The sequence below is a fragment of the Alexandromys fortis genome, unplaced genomic scaffold (genome assembly GCF_014885135.2).
Source record: "Alexandromys fortis isolate MF-2015 unplaced genomic scaffold, M_Fortis_MF-2015_v1.1 scaffold_130, whole genome shotgun sequence".
NCBI lineage: Eukaryota > Metazoa > Chordata > Mammalia > Rodentia > Cricetidae > Alexandromys > Alexandromys fortis.
Window position 1 is genome coordinate 3,600,749 of NW_026068016.1, and position 22,578 is coordinate 3,623,326.

The window sequence follows — 22,578 nt, forward strand, 5'->3', positions numbered from 1 at the left end:
CAGACCAGTGCTTTCTGGCTCGCCATTTTCGTCTCCCCTTCCTTCTCTGTTGGAACTGACCAAGTCAGTATGGAAGGGGGGAGCGATCCCACGTAGGGGCAGTCGGCCCGTCCCAGGTTAGCTGTTGTAGGGAATTGTGCTCCACCGTGGTTCATTACTTCACAGCACACTGAGACAAGCACAGTGCCATGTGCGTGGTGTCTCCCAGGAAACTCCTAGGCCGAGCCGGGGCGCACCCGCCACTTCCTCCTCCCCCGTCGGCGGGCGAAGGTGTGGTCCGCTCCGCCTCGCTAGACCGGAAGCCGCCGCAGGCTGCGCGCGCCTCTCTGCCGGGCGTCCCGAGCCGCGGCCGGGCTGTGCTGCCCGCGAGCTCCGCGTCCGTGCCCATGGGTCTCCATGGCGACGGCGGGGCCCCGGCAGCCCGAGCGGGGCCGCGGCGCTCCGGAGGCCTCCGCGGCAGCGTGGCCGTGTTCGCCGCCGTGGCTGCCGTGTTCACCGTCACGCTGCCCCGCTCGCTGCCGGGGGGAGACTCGGGTAAAGTACTCGCAGGCCGCGCTCCTCCCAGCCCCCTGTCCCCATCGCGGGGGCTCAGCGCAGGGTTCCGAGTTCCAGAACTGCCCTCTTTCGGGTTCTGGATCTTTGGCCTCTTGTGTTCTAGAGCTGTCCCGCTTCCGTGACTTTCAGCTGATTAAACTTAACACCTGTCCACTTGCCGCTGATCACTTTTACTTTCCGTTTCTTTTTGGTCCGTAAATATTACCTACTCAGCCCTTACAGTGTTACAGATGAAAAGACCGACAGTAGTGAACAAACAGCTAAAGCGTTCTAATGTACTTAGACAGGACACGAAGAGTTACTAAACAAACTACATCGTTAGTGGCGATGGATTTCGGAGGCACTAAGAAAGTGTGCCACTAGAGTGGCAGTGTGTAGTGGGATCTTAAGAAGATCAGAAAAAGCCTCCCAGGAAGTTATGATAGTTAGAACCTGACTATTAAGAGGGGAACTCTTAAAAGGGGGGGGCCGAGCTCAGCTTAAAGCACCCCTCTGTGGGAAAAGATAAGCTTGTCTCACACAAATGAAGACTGGGCATAATTGTTACATATTTGAGTCTAGAAATGAAATTCTTGGTTTGTTTTACAGTCAGATCAAGTGACCAGTAATTCCTCAAAATAACCAGCTGTGTTTCAGAATGGTGCCGTAACAATAGTGATTCCAATTCCTGGAGAACCCATGAGTTCACTATCTGATAAGTTTACCCACGTTTGGTGACTGAACGGGATACATTTATGGTCTCCCAGCCTGGGGATCAGTAGCTCTCTCACGATGGTGTGGGCCCGAGTGGCAGACCTCTTGGCCCTGTTTGGGGGGCATCTACTTCTAAACTCAGTCTAGTTCTTTGCTGTGTGGCTCTCTCCGCAAGATAGCTGATTCCCGTCAAAAGGAAGAGATAGAGCGTTCTGTCTGACATTCTGTCTGTCATTTAGAAACCTAATCCTGGAAGTGCTATGCCACTGCCCTGTTTTATTTGAGGGAGTCAGTAAATCTAGACCAGTTCAAAGGGGAGAGGATTACACGGCCAGAAAGCCAGGAGATGGGGATTACCGGGACTGGCTTCAAGATTGCCTGCCACGGGAAGAGTCCTTGATGCTCCATTTTCAGGCCGTCTCCTCTTTCCGCTTCTACTGAGCAGTTACTGGGGATTGTGTTTGGGAATGGAGTTACCAGCTTTCCAAGATTAATATTAAATAGTGAAGTAGTTTCAGGGTGGCAAGAGGCTTGGTACTGGAGTGTTATTTCGAGGTTAGATAACTGTACCCAGTGAAGAATATCGGCACGGCTTATGGTTGGCAGAGCCACGGACGTAGAATGAGCAGGTAGTAACACTGCATTTCCTGTGTGCACTCACCGGTCTAAGTGCCTTTTAGGGGTTTTCCCTTCCAGCCACACTAGGAGGTAGGTGCTCTTCTCTTCTTTTGTAGGTGAGTGAAATAAGGCTAACCAAAGTCACAGTGAGTGAGGGTCATCCAAAAACCCTAAGCACATTGACTCTAGAACATTCTCTCTTAATGCTGACTCAGAAGAATGTTGGGGTACTGTTAAATTCTCCATCACACATAGTGATAATCTTTTTAAATTGTTGCCTTCTTTCATAATTCTGTATTTCATGCGTTACCCAAAGAATAAAGTGGTGTATTCATCAGAGTTAGCAGATTTCTTACATGTGCTGATGTTTTGTGATCATTTTCAAGACTCATCAGTGAGCTATTTTCAACCATATACCAATGTGGAAATTTTGTTTAAGCTTACCTTTGATCTTGTTGTTTCTGGGTTGAATATACTTGAATGTTTATGAAATATATATTATGCCAATAAACAGAGCACATCTCAAAACCAAATAAAGCATGTGTTCTTCCTGATGTGTCTTAAGTTTTACTTGGCGGAACAACCACATTATATGGCATTTCACTACTAGGTGTGGTTATTCATCCACGGATAGTTCTCATGATCCTTAGAGAAAGAATTAACTTACAGATGGATTTATATATGTTAAAATGGGCGATATATGGGCATATGCACACTTGAAGCATTTACAGACAGCTCTGGGCTTGCGCCTAGTTTGCATCTGGGACAGCAAAGCTGTGTGTCTCAAACCGGAATACACTGAGAATTGCCCGGCAAGTTTGGGTGGTAATGTCAGAAAACCTTCAGGAAGTTTTGTTCTGATACAAATGGCCCTTTAATTTAACGGAGGAAGCGCCACTGACAAGGGCTGGAAGGTACTGAGTTTAGTACTCCACTGCCTCCTCTGTGTCTCCCCTCCCTGAGGAGCATTCCTTTTGCTCTTGACCGTGGATACTTTATAGATTTTGAACAGTGGCAGAAGATTGAACATTGCCAAGAATTGATAGAATTTTGTTAAATTCCAGATTTGTCTTTGTAGCGGCAGAATTCCAGGGGTAAAAATACAGATTTATTTGTTTATTGTCAAGAAGCAGAGGAATGGTATTAATGTTAAAATGTAATTTGGATGCAGTCTGGATGGGAGAGAATGGTGACCTTGAAAGCTGGAGCTACGGTAGGTATACTTTGTCCCACAGAGCTAAGTCACAGAGCAAAACTGTAAGATCCTGTCTTTGAGTAGTTACAAAGGAAAGAGTTATACACATTTTTTTAGACTGAACAATTTCTCTAAAAGAAATGTTCAAAATACGAAAAATACTTCGTTTCTGAGGTGCCAATATCAGTAACTGACCTAAGTAAGCAGTATTTGGTCATCCCTAGGGGCCTCTGTGAGACAGTCATTGGCTGGAGAAAAAGGCTTCTGAGTAGTAAGGATGGCAGTGCGGTATGTGCTTAGTTTGTGTTTGAGTCTTTGTGGGTAGCCAGAGAAGGCACAGGTGGTGTTTTCTGGGCAGAGTCCTGGGAGGACTCTGATGTTTTTAGAATTGGTGAGACAGAGAAATGAAAGCAATTAGCCAGAATATTCTCCTCTGTAGGAAGCTGCCAGAGTTTCCGGCATGCTCTGTGGAGGAGAGGAAGTAGCTAACTGGCAGAGGATGCTGGGCTGGAGGTGCTTAAGGGAAGGTGTTATTCCCAAGTGGCAATTGAACTGGGCCCTGACAGATTTAGGGAAGGAAGGTGGAGAAATGGTCCAGGTGAGATGAGTGACGGAGGTGTCAAAAAGGCCACCCAGTGGAACGCTGGTGTCCAGATTCGGAGAGCGCAGGTAGTGTGGGAACAAGGCTGCCCAAGGGACCTCAAAGCCATCAGGCCTGACTGGAGAAGCACTTATTCTTGCTAAGATAGCTGGGTTTAATTACTAACGGCAGCCATTGGGAAATTATAGACTAGGGATAGGACCCAGCTTCCTGATTTTGTATAATTTCGGGGAAGGACATTGCAGTCAAGAATAGTTTGGGAACAAAGATACATCGAAGTAGATTCGTTAAGTCCTGCTGTAGTCCAGGCCAGGGAAGGTGGATGTCTACTTTGTAACTAGGACAGTAGAAATTAAAGGCAGAGTTGGTATCTGTTAAGGAACAGAACACATACACTAGTGCCTTTCCTAATGAGCAGAAGTAACCACAAGTCCCTAATCCAGACTGTGCTGTGCCGCTGTGCCGAGTCAGCAGACCGATGTGCTCGAGGTACAGAAGCAGATGTCGGGTTACTGTGCTGTAAGCTTAGAAAGAATCGCGAGCACTGAGGAGCTACGTGCAAAGACAAGAATGATGTTCTTTAAAACACTAGCTTGTGGGAGAGCGCACCGAAACAGTGCAGACTGTTTAAAGATACCTACGTTTCAAATGCCAGCATTCGGGTAGCATGGCACGTTTGACAATGTCCAAACCTCAAACCTCTGCACACATTTTATCAGACACCTGCATCTTTTTTGTTGTTGTTAGGAGGGGACAATCTCACCAGGTTGCCTATACTAGCCTTGGGTTTATGACAATCCTCCTGCCAGGCCCAAACCATTGTCACCCCTCTTGGTGATTACATGTTTAGAAGCCAGGCCATGTTCTGGAGAGACCACAGTGTATCACATTCATGATACATGTGCTCTGTCTATGTGTCTGTATGTTTGTAAGGAAATACAGTTTTCTGGAAGGAAAATTATTTTTTCGTGAGAATTCACCTGTATTTCCAAACTGACCAGTTACTTAAAGCTATGGAAGATAGTTTGTTAATAAGACCTAAGGGAGAAAGGACTCTTAGACTGTTTCATGCTGCTAAATCTCCCCAGATTTACAGTTTTATCCAGTCAAATTAATGCAAAACCCCAATGCAAGCATCCGGATTTTGGAAACTTTGGAGGAGTGTCATTCTGTAATAGTAATTATTGGTTTTACATTATTTTTTCACAGGGGAACTGATCACAGCCGCACATGAGCTTGGAGTAAGTATTAGTTTTATTGTTTAATCAATGCTCTCATTAACAGTTTTAGGAATTAAGAAAGTTTAATTAAGCATGGAATAAAGTAGATTAATTTATTTTCAAGCCCTAGTTTTTAGTAACTTATAAGTACAGTACATGACAATTTACTTTAAGTTTTAAATCCAATTAACTGAAATTATAAAGCAAAAGCCTTTACTATATATACAGTAGCTGGCTTATTATCATCCCAAATTTTGTATAAGCTGTGGAAAATAAATCGGGTTAACAATTTTAATAAGTTTATTATTTAATAAACTTTATTATGGTGTGTGATCCCTTTAGTCAAGACCTTACAACTGTCAGCGTGGTGGTAATCCGATAGCAGTGTGGTCTTTCCACTCTCACCAAGACAGTGTTTCGGGACCTGCCTGCCGTCAGTAACCTTTTCAGTGACCCAAATGTACTGCAAAGTAAAGTACAGACTCCTTCAGAACTGGCAGTGGATATGTCACCCTCTCTTTAGGTGATGGACCATGTGATAGGCACACCCGATCCACTAAAGAGAACAGCTGTATTGGCACAAGAAGACGTTTGGTCTGGGGCACAGTGCTCATGCTTGCCTGAGAACAGAGCTACTGTGTTACAGCCAGGGTGACACGTCTTCCCAGACGAGAAGGGCTCATGTCGCTTCTGTTCTCCATAGGTCGCCCATCCTCCCGGCTATCCTTTGTTCACGCTGGTGGCCAGCCTGGCCATCACACTCTTCCCGTTTGGTTCTGTTGCCTACCGCGTCAATCTTCTCTGTGGCTTATTTGGAGCGGTGGCTGCTTCGCTCCTTTTTTTCACCGTTTTCAGGTAAAGTAGTTGACTAGTTAGTTTTGAGAATTGGAGATGTGGGCTCCTCGTGGCCAGTTACATGCTTTTGTAACATCTTCTGTTGCTTGAGTGGCTTCCCTAAGTCACATTAGATCACTGTATGATGGGAATTTCATAAACCTCAGATGTTTGCACAGTTGGCGCTGCTTTGTACAGTGGGGTGAAGGTGTCACCGGTCCGTTGTCACAGCTCTCTGGTCAGGCAGGACTAATGAGGACTGTCCTTTTACAAAGAAGAGGGTGGGCTGACTTAGCGACACATAGCTTGTCTTTTGTAGATGGTAAATTCACTTAATTACTCAGCATCCTGAAGACCTGATTATATTCTAAATACGAGCACATTGTATGCTCATGGACACCAGGCGGTCACATTTGCAGTATGGTGTGAGAGCTGATTATATTATAGATATGAACATAACTGCATGCTTGAGGAAAGCAGGCTGTCACATTTGAGGTGTGGCTTCAGTGAGGTTTCTCGTTGTCCCGCTGTAGCCCTAGGCAAGGAAGACACACTAGATCCACCGACTCCGTGATGAAGATGGTCCTAGTTGGAAGCTACTGGGTTTTAGTAGACTGGTCACTGGTTTAGGACATCGGCGAACTCCTTTGCCTCTGACGTTTCTGTCTCTGTTCTTAACTTAGTCCACACCTATTTCTGAAGAGGATAACACCAAAAAATACAAACTGTACTTTGTAGAAAAATGGGAAAAACAAAATTCTGTATCCAAAAGCTTTTGCAAGCTTTTCTTAAGTAAAAATAAATTATGTAAATATAGTATAATCTGAGTAGATTCCATTTCCAATTTTAATTTTGCCAACTCCCATTTTTGGTATAATAGTCATAGTATTGCCCTTTAAATTCTTTCTAAGCTTCTTTTGAATCACTTACAGAAGTGGAAAAGCCAACATAATAACTCGAACATTTACTTTTAAATCTATTTGTGGAAAGGATTCAGAATCAACTATTATAGTTTTGATAATTTACTAAATTTTATCCTTATCACTCGATGTGTTTCTATTTAATCTGACATATTTTCATTGATAGTCAATCCTTTAATAGTCAGTGTTAAAAACAAGGTCCTGCCCGGGCTACTTATTGTTATAAATATCTTTTCTAAAAGCTTGAAATAATTTTGATTAAAACTATTTCTTCTGAATCTTCTGTGGCTAAATATCTGCCAGTTTCCATTAAGAGAAAAACTTATTTTTTATTTCTAAATATCTGGGTTGAAATTTGGAACTTAACCTGTTCAATATTGAAGACTTGAATTATTAGTTTTCACAAGAAACTTTAAGATAGGCACTTCAGTGCTATGAATTGTGTGTGCGCACACTCTGAGTCTGGTAAGGCCATCGATGATCTAAAACTTCATATTTTCTCAGTATTGTTGATGGCATTCCACAGAGAACTACTATTTTTAAAAATCATATAAAAATATCTTTCAAATCCAAATAGTTTTAGACAATAATTTTTCTTTGGTTATCCAGTTTGAAAATAGGTTTTATTGCTGATTGTGCTTGATTATGAGTTTTAGATGAGCACATCGGCATGTGACTTTGACTTCATACAGTACTGATGGCAATCATCTCACTGGCTGACACTGAGAATCAGAGTTCTAATACTACTAAAATGGCTATGTGCGTGGTCTTACTAATATAGTACTTCAGGAAAGTTATTTTCTCCCTGAGAAAGAATCTAACAGCATTATTGCTCACGCACACTTTAATATAAAATTACTTCATTATTTTCAATACAAATAACTGACAAGGTACACGTCCTTTGGGAACAGCCCAGTTCAAGTGGCAAATCTGTTTTGTCAAACAATAGACACCCTTCAGAAAGGAGAAGCCATCTCTATGGTAATAGGACTAACAGTAGCCTATTGATTGAGTGGAAGAAGACATTATACAATGTCAGCTGGCTTGTTACAATTTCATTTGTTGTGTGACCTGAACTTGACCTCTGAAACCTTCTTCTGTGAATGTAAACCCAGCAGCAGGCGAGCTTCGTGCAGCCATGGCAGTGGTGGCTTTCCCAGCCCTGGCATATGGTAATATATTCCTGTACAGGCTGCCTCCTTGCTCAGTTTGTTTAGGAGACATTGCATGGCTTTGTTCATTTACAGACCAAATCATCTTTCCATTTCGGTGCTGAAGCAGCTTGGTTCTTTCTTTCTCCCATCACTTAGAGCATTGCTGCACATGTAGGGTTGGAGCTGACTGGTGTGCAGTAGAGTAATTCTTTTTCAGGGAATGTGCACATAGCATTCACTGTATTTAGCTCTCGGGGTGGACATAAAGACCTTCTGTACCTTTTAAACAAAGATTGTGTTTCAGAAGCAAATTTCTGTTTAAATGTGTTGATGTAAAAAACTTCTTTCAGTAAACATGACTTAGATTGAAAGAACAACTTATTCGTTGTTTCCAATTACTATGTAATTTTTACTTTTCTTGTATTCTTCTCTTGCTTTTAAAAGCTGTAAGATGTCATTAACACTATACTTTTTTCTCAGTCTCTTAATGTTGGCCGGAACTCCATTTTACTTGATTTGCTCTGATGCAGAAAGTGTCTGAGTGAGCTAGCACACAGAAAGCAGTGTGCGCTGCAGCTCCCTGAGCTGACATGGAAGGGTGTGGCTCTCTGGAACAGTGTTCCCTCTGGGGCGGTGAGAGCCTGGGTTTGTTAGAGGACCCACTCTTTCATGTCCGTGAGATGATACTCAGTTCATCTCGCTATTTTTATGTTAAGGCTTTGGAATTAAGTTAGTGTTTTAAAAGAGCAATGATTCTTCATTTAAGGCCATTGAAGTAAATCACTTTTAAATTTGTTAATATGTAATTTAAAGTATTCTTATTGGTAATTCATAGTTGCTATATATAAAATTTTAAGAAGTTGTATGTAATTTAAATCATAAATATGAATACCATCTACTTGCTTACTATTTGAATTTCAAAGTTATCTTCCAGGAAGCATCAAACTAGATCCCATTGTAGTGAACAGGAAGAATGCTAAAGTCACAGTCAACCGTCTACGTCAAACACATGTCCTATGTGATGCTGTCACTTAAAGAGGAGAGAGCTCACTGACAGCAGCGTATAAAAGCGCTGTACCTCAGGAAGGTTTAGCTGTTTACAGTCTCCGGGGAGGGCACGTCTTGTATCATTTGGTAGAGGAGGTACAAGGTAAGGCGTGCATTCTCGATAGCCTTGAAAGTCAGCGAGGGAGGATGAGGATGAGGATGAAGATGAGGATGAGGAGGATTTCCAACTCTCCATGCCCCAGTGTTTCTTAGGCGCCCAATGAGAACTGAAAACAAAACTCACTGTTAAAGAAATCACGACAAACCACCCAGTAAATAAGCAGATTCTCGGGGATTCTGGAAGTCCCTGCTCTGGACCGTTAGCACTGTGTGGTAGGAAGCCAAATCTCTCCGGGCCAAATGTGCAGACTATGTGTCTATAATCAGTGGTGTGTTAGAGCTACAGAGAAATTGCCATCAATTGCAGCAATAACACTTGAATTCATCTTCCGACAGGTTATTTTGCGTCCATGTTTTATGCATGGACTTTTTTCTTTTTTATATTATGTGTTTCTAAACGTTAATTCACTGCTAAAAATTAATTTGATTATAGTTCTGAAAGTGCTTATTCTGAGCAATGTGTCTGCTGTTCTTACAGCTCCCATTAAGATTCCACTCAATAAGGAATAAAATATTAAAATGCCATACCTTGGAGAATGCGGAATCTCCTGCTTAAGGGACATTTGGATTTTCCAGCTCAAGAGTGTCTTAGATTATTGCCAGAGAGAATAATGGAAGCGCTTCCTAATTTCCGAAGTAACCGTGCATAAGTAACAAGTCGTCACGAGCTTCCGTGCTGGAGAAGAATGGGAAGTACCAGGCATTCATTGCCATTCAGGGGAATATCTGTCTTGATCCCTGGTTAATTGATCATATATTTTTCTCATACTTGTATTAAAATTGCATTGACTCGGGCTGGTTAAGCATATTAAGAGCCCGGTTCATTTGCATTTTCCTATAAGTTGAGGGACATATTAGGCTCAAATAGCAGCGCTTCATTTTGAAGGGAGAAAAGCAAGGCAGAACTCTTTTAAGACTGTCGAGTCTTCTCTGACAGCTAGTCAGAGTTAGAATTAGTTCAAGGAGATGTTAATAATGCACTGCCTGGCCTAATCCCTTTGATATCACCAGGTACCCTCCTGTTCATGGGTTAATTGCTTTAAAAGCGAAGGCAATATTCTGAGCGGTGGGCCGCTTCACCTTTTCACAGCTGTTACCATTGAGTGACAACTAAATCCCATGTGTAAGATGAGGAAGAGCTCAATCTCCAATTGGGAGAAAATTTATGTAAACCGCAATCCCTTCAGAATGTGCGGAAGTCATAGACTTTCTTGATTTACTCTGCTTTTCCCAGAAAGCTCTATTGTTCACTTTCCTAAGTCCCATCAACCCTTTGTAGCAGAATATCACAGCGGCAGCAGATAGCTTGAAATATATAAATGCTATCATAGCTCTGATTAATAGCAGTGCTTATGAGTCAAGCCTGATAACAGTGCAGCTCTCCACTCAATTTCAGATACTGCTAATGGAATCTGTCTTCTCCAATTGTAATATGAGAAGGCCTAATTTGCCATGGAGCTTGGAGCTGTCACCAGTAGGGGATTGTGGGGTCAGATGGGAGCTGCCAGGTTTTTGCCCTGCAGCTTGTATCTCTCACTTTGAATAGAGCAGCCCCCTGCCTGCCAGTTAGCTGATAGGCCGCCGTGGGGCTTATGCCACTATGTACAATAGGCAAGGGCTACATAGGCTGACTTCATAATTGTGAAGCTAGCTCATATTTCCACAGCTACTGTGCTGCATAATTTCTAATAAGTGGTTTTAACAAATGTCAGATTATGAAAAGTTTCCTCAATTACAAAAACTTAGAAAACATTTAAATTGCTAAATCTGTTTCCTGCCGAGATTCTTGCTATTGGAACTAGTCATCAGTTATTACTGCTGGACTAATAAATTTGCATAGTTCTTAAAATTATAAATAACGACAACTTATGACTCACGTGGACTCGCAGCTTCTCCACCTCATAAAGACAGATGACGGCCTGAACGCACTGACGATTAAAATGCACTTCACAACTTTGGGTACTTCAACTGCTTCACCTTCAGTTTCTTGTTTTTCGTGCTTCCTGGGGTTGCTGATGAGGATAGCTTAACACCCTCATTTTGTTGCTTGTGATTATGTGGATGTTTTGTGTTTGCCTCCTACTGTGATGTCTAACAGTATGAAAATGAAGCCACATCTGCACTTTCGGTTAAAAGGACTCTGGGCGTTGAGTTAGATGCCTTGGCCTGTGCCTTTGACAGTAATGTGCTGGAATATTCTTGGAGCGAGTTTCAGTTCTACTGCTGATGCCAAGTACACTGTTGAGATCGAGTAGCAAGTTCATCTCAAGGTTTTACATGTTTGTACATACCGCAAACAAAACCAACTGTAATTTAACTGGGCCACTGTTTCGAACTTGGTAGCACCTCAGAGGGTTGGTCTCTCACTGTGCAAGTTACTATACATACACCAAGGACATACACGAGATAGTGGGGACACCAAAGACTTTTTCTAGATAATTCAGGTATGAGATAGAGAAGTGCAACAAAATGGATTGTTTTGGATTTTATTTCATAGCTTTATTGTATAGCTTTATTTTAGTTGATTGTTTCTGGAAAAGCACTTTGTGGGGCCGAGGAGGCATGCACATGCCACAGTGCGGCTATGGAGGTCAGAGAACAGCTTGAGGGTTCTCTCCCTTCACCATGTAGGTCCTGGGGCTCACACTCGGGTCTTCAGGCTTGGCCCCAAGCCTCTACCTGCTGAACCATCTTGCTGGCCTGTAATATCAACTCTCATGGGAATTGATTTATTACAGTTATTGATGGATGCTGTTCATAATCTTATTCCTTCCATTTAATTGTGCTAGTTCTTAGTAGTTTTTCCTTTTTGAAAGCTTTAAAAATCCATCCACTTTGATACGGCTTTAAATCATGAAAACACGTGGCAGTTTTCCTTTCAGAGTCTGTGGTTAGTGCAAGCAGACGCAGTAGTCTTGATCAACTCTCATGAAGTGAAAGTAGCCGAGAAGTGACCTTCTCAGGAGTGACAGCAAGATTAAAATACAGGAGAAGGACTTCCTGGTAAATTTATTAAAGATGGGAGCCAGCTTGAATATTCCATGTCCTCACCTGCTGGGTTTTGTTCATGAGATCCCCTACTCCCATCTGACTACTGACTAGAACTTGGCACTTCAGATGCCCCGAGCATTTGCTACAAGAATGCTGAGTGACACCAGGAGAAAGAAGTGTAACGTTACTAAGTGCTTTGTTGCCAGAGTCCTGGTGTGACCGTTCTCTCATAGGCTGGAGAGACGAACGCTGTGATGTCAGCTATGTGACCGAGGCGGAGAGAGCGTGAAGGGTAAGATTGGTGCGCGTGCAGTTGGTCACATTGCTTTAGCGCACCCTTGCTCTAGTCTGCTGTGCTTTAGTTATCCGTAAGAAGTGGCGCTGATAGCAATTTAGTTACCACTAGTGCTCGCCTGCTGCTTCATGGCCTGCCTGCCTCCATTCTGCTTACTGCAAGTGGGAGAGAGGAGTATGGGCGAAAGCTAGTGCACCCCCAGTGCAGCTCTTTGTATGCAAGTAACACTGACGTCAAATACATTCAGGGACGTTATAAGGCACACTGAATGTGTGTTTGGAACGCATCTCAGGTTTCTATTATTTGCCTCCGGATGGACGGTTAGACAGATATGTGACTATACATGAAAATCATGTACCGTGCAGTGGAAAAAAAACGTGCATTATGGCAAACCTGTGCCGGTGGTGTAAGTTGTAACCTGGTTTATCCATTGTCTCAGCAAATGGGTGCTTTGCTATCAGTGAGAAAACTGCCACACAATCAACAGCTTTCTTAGGAACCCTCTCTGGAGATGTTATGGACCAAAAGAAGGTGGTTATGTTTTAGCCAAAGGGTTATGAGGCTCACACTCACTGCCATGGGCTTCCTACTGCACCTCAGTGGAGCATTCTGCCATTCGCATTACTCAGTGGGACCGAAGAGGCTTGAGCATCCTTCTCATACTGTCGTTGTGTCCGTCTGCTCTACAGTACCACTGTGTTCTCCTGAATGTGAACCACGTGATTTTTAGTGATAACCCAAGCAAAAGGCAGTCAAGAATATTCATTTACTACAAATACACCACATATTTATGCATAGAATGTTTATAAAAAATAAAACAAACTGGACCTAACAGGGCAGGCCTATAATCAGGAGGATGGGGTAGGAATACAGCAAATCCAAGGCCTCTCTGAGATATACAGTAAGTCTACGGCTTGTCTGGGAACTTAAAGAGACCTCATCCCCCAAAATACAAGATTACAGAGGCCTGGGTATGTAGCTCAGTATGTATTTACAAGAACCTTGACTTCAATCCCCAGTAAATTCATACACACACACACACACACACACACACACACACACACACACACACACACGATAGATAGACAGACAGACAAACAGATAGGAGGGGAAAGGAGGGAAGGGGAGGAGAAAGGAGACAGGCAGGCAGGAAGACAGACAGGCAGAATTTAAAGAGAGCTGAACTTATCACTTAGTAGGGGTTCAAACCCCAATACCATAAAAATAAAACATGCCGGGCAGTGGTGGCACATGCCGGGCAGTGGTGGCACATGCCTTTAATCCCAGCACTTGGGAGGCAGAGGCAGGCAGATCTCTGGGAGTTCGAGGCCAGCCTGGTCTACAAGAGCTAGTTCAGAGACAGGCACCAAAGCTACAGAGAAACCCTGCCCTGAAATAAATAAATAAATAAATAGATAGATAAATAAATAGATAAACAAACAAACAAAACATACTTCATGATTTGAATACAATATATTAAATCATCTGTATCTTTGTTTTTCTCTAATTATTAGTGTGAGACCTTAAAATTAAATCTGCCTCTTCAGCAGTATAAAAACTTGGCTTTGGTTATTGATACTTGGCTACCCTTTACAACACAGTGGTTGTATTATTTAAATTATCAAAATGTGTGATTTCAGTATAGCTTACCAGGCTTACATTTCTAAGAATGGGTAGTTCATTTGAGATAATATCTTCTTTGACTTAACATTATAAAACTGGACTAAGAAGGGGAAGCAGTTTTTCATACTCTAGTTGACTCATCACAAACTGTTCTTACGTTAGGATGGAAACAGCGTCTGTAGACTGTTTTCTATGTCTTGGCTCAGTACAACCTCCCTTTAACTTCTTTCCCTCCTGGTTACTATTGGTGTGATCAAGTACTATAAATCAGTCATACATTTTTGTATGTCTTTTAATTTTTACTAAATTTTAATTTCAAGATTCAACTTTAGCAGATAATTAACTATTTGCCTTTTGGAAAGATTACTTATATAGGTTTGTTCATGAAACTAAAAGAAATTTTGAGATAGAGTTCATGGATTGCCAAGTGAAAACACAATGGAGCTTTTGAGTGTTTTTTTTTTTTTTTAATAAGTGTTTGGGTGCTTTTCCTGCAAGTATGTCTGTGTACCACTTGCATGTAGTGCTTGTGGAGGCCAGAAGAGGGTGCTGGGTGCCCTGGGGTTAAAGTTGTGAGCTCCCATGTGGGCGCTAGGAATCAAACCCATGTCCTCTGGAAGAGTAGCCACACTCCTAACCACTGAGACACCTCTCCAGCCCTACAGTGGGGTTAGGTTATTTTATAATTTTTAAGCATCAGACTTAGTCTATGGATTGGTGACAATTGTTTTGTCTTATCTGGGGAGATAGTTCTAGTTTATATGCCAGATAGACTTTATGGGTAGTTACATGACAGCTTGTTTTGTGGGCTTAGATCAATAATTTCATTTAAAAGTCATATTAAAATATTAATATCAAATTAGACACTCTCCCTCCTTTCTCTTTGGCTTGTTTTTGAGAGAAGCCCAGACTGACTGAACCTGCTCTCCTCCTCTTCAGCCTCCCACGTGCTGGGGTCACAGCTGTACATCTCTGTGCCCATTCCTCCCATTGATGTTTGAGAGGAAGCCTCCTTAGCAAGACATTAGGGCTGTTACTGTGTGGAGCAGTTGTTATATGTAGGAAATTGATTGATGGTATTTTCTCCTACTTACAAATCATAACTGAAAAAGTTGCACGTTGTAGCTTTGTGGGGCGGAGAGGATATCTAGAGGGTGTTCTGACCCGAGTTTCTTCTAAAGGAGATTTCAGCTATCTCGTCTGGTTATTCACAAGATGCTCCCTCGTCGTTAGCAGTGGCAATTACAGGGCTCAAGAATCAGACAGGGCAGTGGACTCATTGGAGACCAAGGAGTCCATAGACTCCTAGGAGAGCCCTTCCGTTCACACTCAGAAGCATGGTCTCAGTCACTTTTCTTGTGTAACACGTTTAAGAGCACACCACTTCAAACAGTTTTCACCACTAAGAGTTTTGTGGCATCGTCTAGAATACCTTTTGCACAATTAATGTTTTTCTGACTCTACTGTGCTGGGCCTTACTGATGTGGAGTGTTTGTTGATATTTGATTCAGCAAAACAGACAATGGGTATGCTATTAAACTTTGTCCAGACATTGGGAAAATGTAAGGAACTTTGTTACCCATCTGTACGCGAAAGACAGTGTCACTGCTACCCCCTGTATTTATTATTTATTATATTTATTTTGTAAGAACGGATGAAGTAATGTGAGAACCAAAGTGCTCTCACATCAGTTATTTTGGCATTCTTTCCAAAAGACTATTGAAAGGTGAAAGTCCAGAATGATGAAAGAGTGAGTGAGCATGCCTTCATTCCTAGAAGATGCATCCATTGAGTGAGCTAGCGTGCCTTCGTTCCTAGATGTGTCCATTGAGTGAGCCAGCGTGCCCTCGTTCCTAGAAGATGCGTCCATATGCACGTCTTAAAAATTAATGTAACAGGGTGAATCCTTTCATTTTCCACTTGTTACCAAGCTATAAGTTTTCTAACTGTAAAGACAAATCCATAAAGGACATATTTTTTTAAGTTTTTAGAATTATTTTATTTTGTATGTATGTGTTATGCCTGAGTGTATGTATGTATGTATGTGTACCACATGCTTGCCTGGTTCCCACAAAGTTCCCACAAATAGCTCATTGGATCTCCAGGAACTGAATTCACAATGATTGTGAGCCTTCTTGTGGGTTTTGGCTACTGAAGCCAGGTCCTCAGCAAGAGCAACAAATGCTTTTAACTACTAAACTGTCTGTCTCTCCAGCTTCCAAGGACATGGTTGCTAAAAGAAACAAAATTTGCCCCAAACCTAAAATAACTTTTGTGATTTATTTCTTTGTTTGTTTATTTAGTGTGTGCGTGTGTTTGTGTCTGCATGTGCGCGCATAGCCATGTCATGGTGTGCTCTGCATGTGGACGTCATGAGGGAGTTAGTTCTCTTTCTGTCATGTAGTCTTGGCACCAAGCTTAACTGCTGAGCCATTTCACCAGACCAAGATTTCCTTCTGAATAATGGAATAATTACAAGCTTGATTTGAAAGATGTTTTGATGAGTAGAGAACTTGCCTAACATGTACAGGGTCCTGGCTTGGATCCCTAATACTAAGAGAGAATGAAAAAGAATGAAAGAAAAATTGCTGGACTTAGGTTGAGGTAATTAGAACCCTTGTTCTTTGGAGTCCATTGGAAGTTTAATATTATGTCTTAAATATAAAATACACAGTTGTGAAAAACATTTATCTTCAAAAAACTAAGTAACTTTTCTCCAAATGTGTAGATATCAGAGAAGTCTGTGATGCACTATTGTGTTGGCATGGTTACCTAGTGGCATCAGAAGTTCAAACTTCCTTTGGCTTTGTAATACATTGTATAGAGGATTCTAAGTTATCCAGCTCTGGTTTTCTTATCATTTGATTGTTTACAATAAAAAGTTTATATTCCTAAGAAACATTTGTTTTAGAAATATAAAAAACTTGTCTATTAAGTATCTACTTAATACATTTCAATTATTGACCCCCTGGAGGAAAGGCAATTACCCTACCCTAGTCTCAGTAAAAGTAAAAGTTCTTAGACAGCCTGGCGCCTTTCCTGAGTTAGCCAGCCGAAGGCTAGCTGTGCTCCAGAGAGAGGGGCCCTGAAGAAGCCGGGAGTTGGGCAAACAGCCTGCCTTAGGATTTGACTCTACAGGGTTCATGTGGTGAAGGCCAGTTGATGGACTTTAATTACTCTAATTAATATGTTTGCTTTTTGATAATTTCATCATGTGTGTAATGTATTTGATCATATCCATGCTACTGCACCACCTTCTCTTCCCTGTCCTCCTCCCTCTGACCCACTCTTTCCTCCAGTCCTCACGGAATGGCTCTGACGTCATCTGACCCATTCTTTCCTCTAGTCCTGACAGAATGGCTCTGACATCATCTGCTGCTTTGTCCATTGGTGGAGTCACGATTTGATGGCATCATTTGTAGGCGATGGGAACTAGGAGGTGAGACCTGGGAGGAGGAAGTAGGTCATGAGAGACGTACCTTTGGCGGTCTGTCTCCTTCTGGCCTCTTCTGGTCCTGCTGCTGCCTGGCTGGCTTGAGGCCAGCAGCTTTCCACTACCACGACCTTCTCTATGATGCTCTGTTTCTCATCATCCCAGAAACAACAGGAAGTGGGGAGGGCAGGGAAGGGAGGAGAAAAAAGAAGAGGGAAAGGAAAAATACGGTGCCTGTAGGTTGACACCAATCATTACAGAGCTTAACGCTGGTCATGAACTTCTATTATGGTTGTGATGGAAGAGGAACCATTGAAAGGGTTAGGTGCCAGGAGACGCAGGATTGGATTTGTTTGGAACCCTTCACTCTGGGTGGTGATGGCGAGCATAGGCCTTGGAGATTACCATGCTTTGGGCTGGTTTAAGCGCAGGGGATTTCTAACAGCTGAAATGGGGCTGTTATGATATAAATGGAGGGACATGGCTTTCATAGTGATAGATAGACTGGAGAGATGGCTCAGCAGTTACGAGTGCTTGCTGCTCTTGCACATGGCCCAGCTTCAACTCCCAGCACCTATGTGGTAGCTCACAGCTGTCTATGACTATAGTTGCAGGAATCTGATGGTCTCTTCTGGCTTCCATGGGCACTATAAGTACATGGTACATATATGCATGGCAAACATACATGTAAAATAACAGAAATATGTAGTTACTGCATAAAATTGGCAAGTTGTGAAATATTCATGGGGAGAAGAAGAAGAAATGTTGACCCTCATTTATCTTACACAGCTAAAGTAAATAATGAAAATCATGAAGCTGGACAATAAAATAGCAGGAGTTGTGGCTGGCAGAGAGGAGTTGCTGAATGACTGACATCAGCTATGGAGCCACACAGGAGTCAGTTGGCCATACACCGTTTGAAACTAAGAAATGCAGTATGCTAGGGCGCTCCTTTCAGTGTGTCGTTGTTAGTTGAAATCAAGGTAGCAGACAAAACCAGTGCAGTTATATAAAGTAAGGAGAGCAATCTCTAAGCATGAAGAGAATGGAGTTTGTGGCAAATATCAGTGTTGAGTTCGTGGGAAACGAACATTGAGAGAAACCACCAAGGGAGGATCCAGAACTATATAAGGGAGCAGGGGAGTGTAGGGTCCCAGAAATCACCCCAATAGTGTCCCTGGAAGAGATATCGCAGCAGCGGCAGCACTGCAGAGCTCCAGAAAGCCTTGGGTCACTGGGGTGAGCAGGAGCCGTTTGCAGTAGTGTACTAGAGTATGAAAGAAGAAGGCAGGCCGGGCGGTGGTGGTGTATGCCTTTGATCCCAGCACTCAGGAGGCAGAGGCAGGCGGATCTCTGTGAGTTCGAGACCAGCTGGTCCATAAGAGCCAGATGAAGCTCGTCAGGCCATGCTGAGGAAGGAGGATTCAAGCAGCGTGAGGAGACTGCTCCCCTGCAGAAGCAGTGAAGGAGTCCTTCTCCAAAGCCTAGAGCGTCCTCGTCCTCAGCTAAACTGCCGTGTCAGCAGAGAGCTCCGACTCCACGTGCCTGGCTCTGCCTCGTTCTGGAGGGAGCCCATCTCCTCATAGCCTCATGAACTTTTGCTTCCAGGACAAATTTAAATTTAGAAAATTGTAGAAATTTGAATGTTGCCTTATTGGACTCTTTTCTGTCCTTAGATGCCTTCAGCAAGAGTCCAGTTTTCAGTAACCGGCCCACACCAGCCTCTGACACTTAGATGTCTCCTTTTGCAACACGAGTTTTGTTTCCCAGCGTACTTTAGCCTTCAGATGGCCCATTTCTCCCGTGCCCACAGTGCCCTCAGCCCTTCGCCCTCCATTTTCAGTCTCTGTCCTCTTATGACTGCCTTTGCCTCCTCCCCAAGCCAGTCCACTCCCTGTCCCCATCCCTTCTCTACAGGAACTCCGTCCTTGTCCTTCTGCTGTTCCTTTCCAGGCTGGCGCTTGCTGCTGCTCCATAGCCATAGGCTCTGCGGTCTCCAGCCCCAGCTGCCATCCATCACCCCATCACTGCGGACAAAGCCGTGTGCTCAGCTGGGGACGAGCTTAGCTGTGGGGCATAGGCCTGGCATCCTGAGGCCCTCTGCTTAAGCCCCAGCACTGTGTGTGTGTGTGTGTGTGTGTGTGTGTGTGTGTGTGTGTGTGCGTGTGTGTGTGTGTGGTGTGGTGGGGGGAGGGTGTCTTGTATGTATCAAGTGCTGGCATTTCTCACAGCACATATGTCAAATTACCCACGTAATCCACCATTTCATGCATGTTACAAAATTATGCAGTCAGTAATGCTGATTCTGGGTGTTAAAAAAATCTTAAAAACTGTTAAAATATGTGCATTTAGGGGAAATTCAGATTTGAGTCATAAAATGTTGTTGAAATAAAATAAATTTATATAATATGGTTTAGCCTACATAGTTTATTTTTATATAATAATTATATATTCAAAAATACACATCACAATTAAACCCCCAAATACATAAAAGTTGGTATTTTGATATAAGTAGCTGGATGTGTAAATATTAAATTTTCAATGACAGAACATTAAGCACAGGTAAATATGAAATTAGAATCTGTCACTAAAAGCTAGGCTCATTTACACACATAAACACAACATGGTAACATAACTTCAGCCTGACATGAAAAACACAGATGCTCAGCCTTCTACTCCAGGTTAAAAGGATCTAGAAGTTGAAATGATGTGGAAATAAGACAGTGACTATTTATGTCATAAATTCCGGTATATACAGAGTCAGCCTCAGGGCCTGTGGCTACAGTTCAGTGGGTAGAATCCCTGCGGAGAATGTGCAAGGCCACGGGTTCTATCCCTGGGTGCCCGCCAGATCTCCTTCCTAAGTGAAATCACATGTTCCTCTACAGAGGTCACAAAAAGATTTCCCTCGAAGGACAAATTTCTTCTCCTTTCTAAATGATATTTAATTGTTCAAAATGTGGTTAACTGGAAATGGAGGGAACACTGCAGATTTCCTCTTGTTAGGTTAGTGTTACATCAACTGCACGTGTTTGCTCCCCCAGAGAATACCTGTTATGTTTGTACTCTGTATCGTCAGTGACAGAACATGTATTCATGGTGTGTGTGTGCTTCTTTTCTTTTTTAAATTGATTTTATTGACCTCTACATTTTTCTCTGTTCCCCTCCCTGCCTCTCCCCTTCTCTTCAACCCTCTCTCATGGTCCCCATGCTCCCAATTTACTCAGGAGATCCTGTCTTTTTCTACTTCCCATGTAGATTAAATCCATGTATGTCTCTCTTAGGGTCTTCATTGCTGTCTATGTTTTCTGGGATTGTGATTTGTGGTTTTCTTTGCTTCATGTTTAAAAACCACGTATGAGTGAGTGCATATGGTAATTATCTTTCTGGGTCTGGGTTACCTCACTCAGTATGATGTTTTCTATTCCATCCATTTGTCCTGAAAATTTCAAGATGTCTTTTTTTTTTTTTCTGTGTAGCACTCCATTGTGTAAATGTACCACATTTTCCTTATCCATTCTTTGGTCAAAGGGCATTCAGGTTGTTTCCAGGTTCTGGCTATGACAAACAATGCTGCTATGAACATAGTTGAGCACATGTCCTTGTGGCATGATTGAGCATCCTTTGGATATACACCCAAAAGTGGTATTCCTGGGTCTTGAGGAAGGTTGTTTCCTAATATGCTGAGAAATCGCCATAATGACATCCAAAGGGGTTGTACCAGCTTGCATTCCCACCAGCAATGCAGAAGTGTTCCCTTTACCCCACAACCTCTTCAGCATAAGTTGTTATCAATGTTTTTGATCTTGGCCATTCTTGCAGGTGTAAGATGGAATCTCAGAGTTGTTTTAATTTGCATTTCTCTGATGACTAAGGATGTTGAACATTTCCTTAAATGTCTTTCAGCCATTTGAGATTCCTCTGTTGAGAGTTCTCTGTTTAGCTCTGTATCCCATTTTTTATTGGATCATGTGTTCTTTTGATGACCAATTTCTTGAGTCCTTTGTATATTTTGGAGATCAGACCTCTGTCTGATGTGGGTTAGTGAAGATCTTTTCCCATTCTGTAGGCTGTCGTTTTGTCTTGTTAACCATGTCCTTTGCTTCACAGAAGCTTCTCAGTTTCAGGAGGTCCCATTTATTAATTGTTTCTCTCAGTGTCGGTGCTACTGGGTTTATATTTAGGAAGTGGTCTCCTGTGCCAGTGCGTTCAAGTATACTTCCCAGTTTCTCTTCTATGAGGTTCAGTGTGGTTGGCTTTATGTTGAGGTCTTTGATCCATTTGAACTTGAGTTTTGTGCATGGTGATAGATGTGGATCTATTTTCATTCTTCTACATGTTGATATCCAGCTATGCCAGCACCATTTGTTAACTATGCTTTCTTTTTTCCATTTGATATTTTTACTTCTTTGTCAAAAAATCAGGTGTTTGTAGGTGTGTGGATTGATATTTGGGTCTTCGATTCGGTTCCTTTGGTCCTCCTGTCTGTTTTTATGCCAATACCATGCTGTTTTCAGTACTGTAGCTCTATAGTGGAGTTGGAAGTCAAGGATTGTGATGCCTCCAGAAATTCTTTTATTGTACAGGATTGTTTTTTTTTGTTTTTTTTTTTTTGCTATTATGGGTTTTTTGTCCTTTCATATGAAGTTGGGTACAGTTCTTTCAATGTCTGAGAAGAATTTTGCTGGGATTTTGATGGACCTTGCATTAAATCTGTAGATTTCTTTTGGTAAGATTGCAATTTTTACTATGTTAATTGTACCTACCCGAGAGCATGGGAGATCTTTCCACTTTCTGGTGTGCTCTTTAATTTCTTTCTTCAAAGATTTAAAGTTCTTGTCATGCAGGTCTTCTGTTTGTTTGGTCAGAGTTTCTCCGAGATATTTTGTGCTATGTGTGGCTATTGTGAAGGGTGATGTTATCTGATTTCTTCCTCAGCCCTTCTATCACCTGTGTACAGGAGGGCTATATACAAAGAACTTTTAAGAAGTGAATTTGTTTCCAGCTCATTCTGTCCTTACCTTTCAGTCCGTCATGTCTTCCAGGGGGCTAATTTGTGTCTTAAGTGGAAGAAGGATGCCGTGTTTTACAACGGCTTTCCAGAGCTGACTTGATAGACGAAGCTAAGTTCCGTTCAGTTGTTAGAGATAAAGCTGTAGCGATGCACATTTGCAATCCCAGAAGTCCAGAGGTGGAGGCAGGAGGATTATGGTGAATTTGAGGTTAGCCTGGGCTACATCGTGAGACCCTGTTTCAAAAAAACAAAACCCAGAAATGTT

At 42.5% G+C, this 22,578-nt stretch overlaps 1 protein-coding gene across 1 annotated transcript in view; it reads left to right on the plus strand.

Moving 5' to 3' along the window:
* Nucleotides 1-294: 294 nt before the first annotated feature.
* The window catches only part of Tmem260 (transmembrane protein 260), a 62,719-nt gene continuing 40,435 nt past the window's right edge, over nucleotides 295-22,578 (plus strand). The window contains exons 1-3 of the mRNA XM_050162395.1: nucleotides 295-534; nucleotides 4,872-4,903; nucleotides 5,586-5,737. Coding sequence (XP_050018352.1) covers nucleotides 387-534; nucleotides 4,872-4,903; nucleotides 5,586-5,737 — 332 coding nt within the window. The 5' untranslated portion in view covers nucleotides 295-386. The remainder of the gene's footprint in view (nucleotides 535-4,871; nucleotides 4,904-5,585; nucleotides 5,738-22,578) is intronic.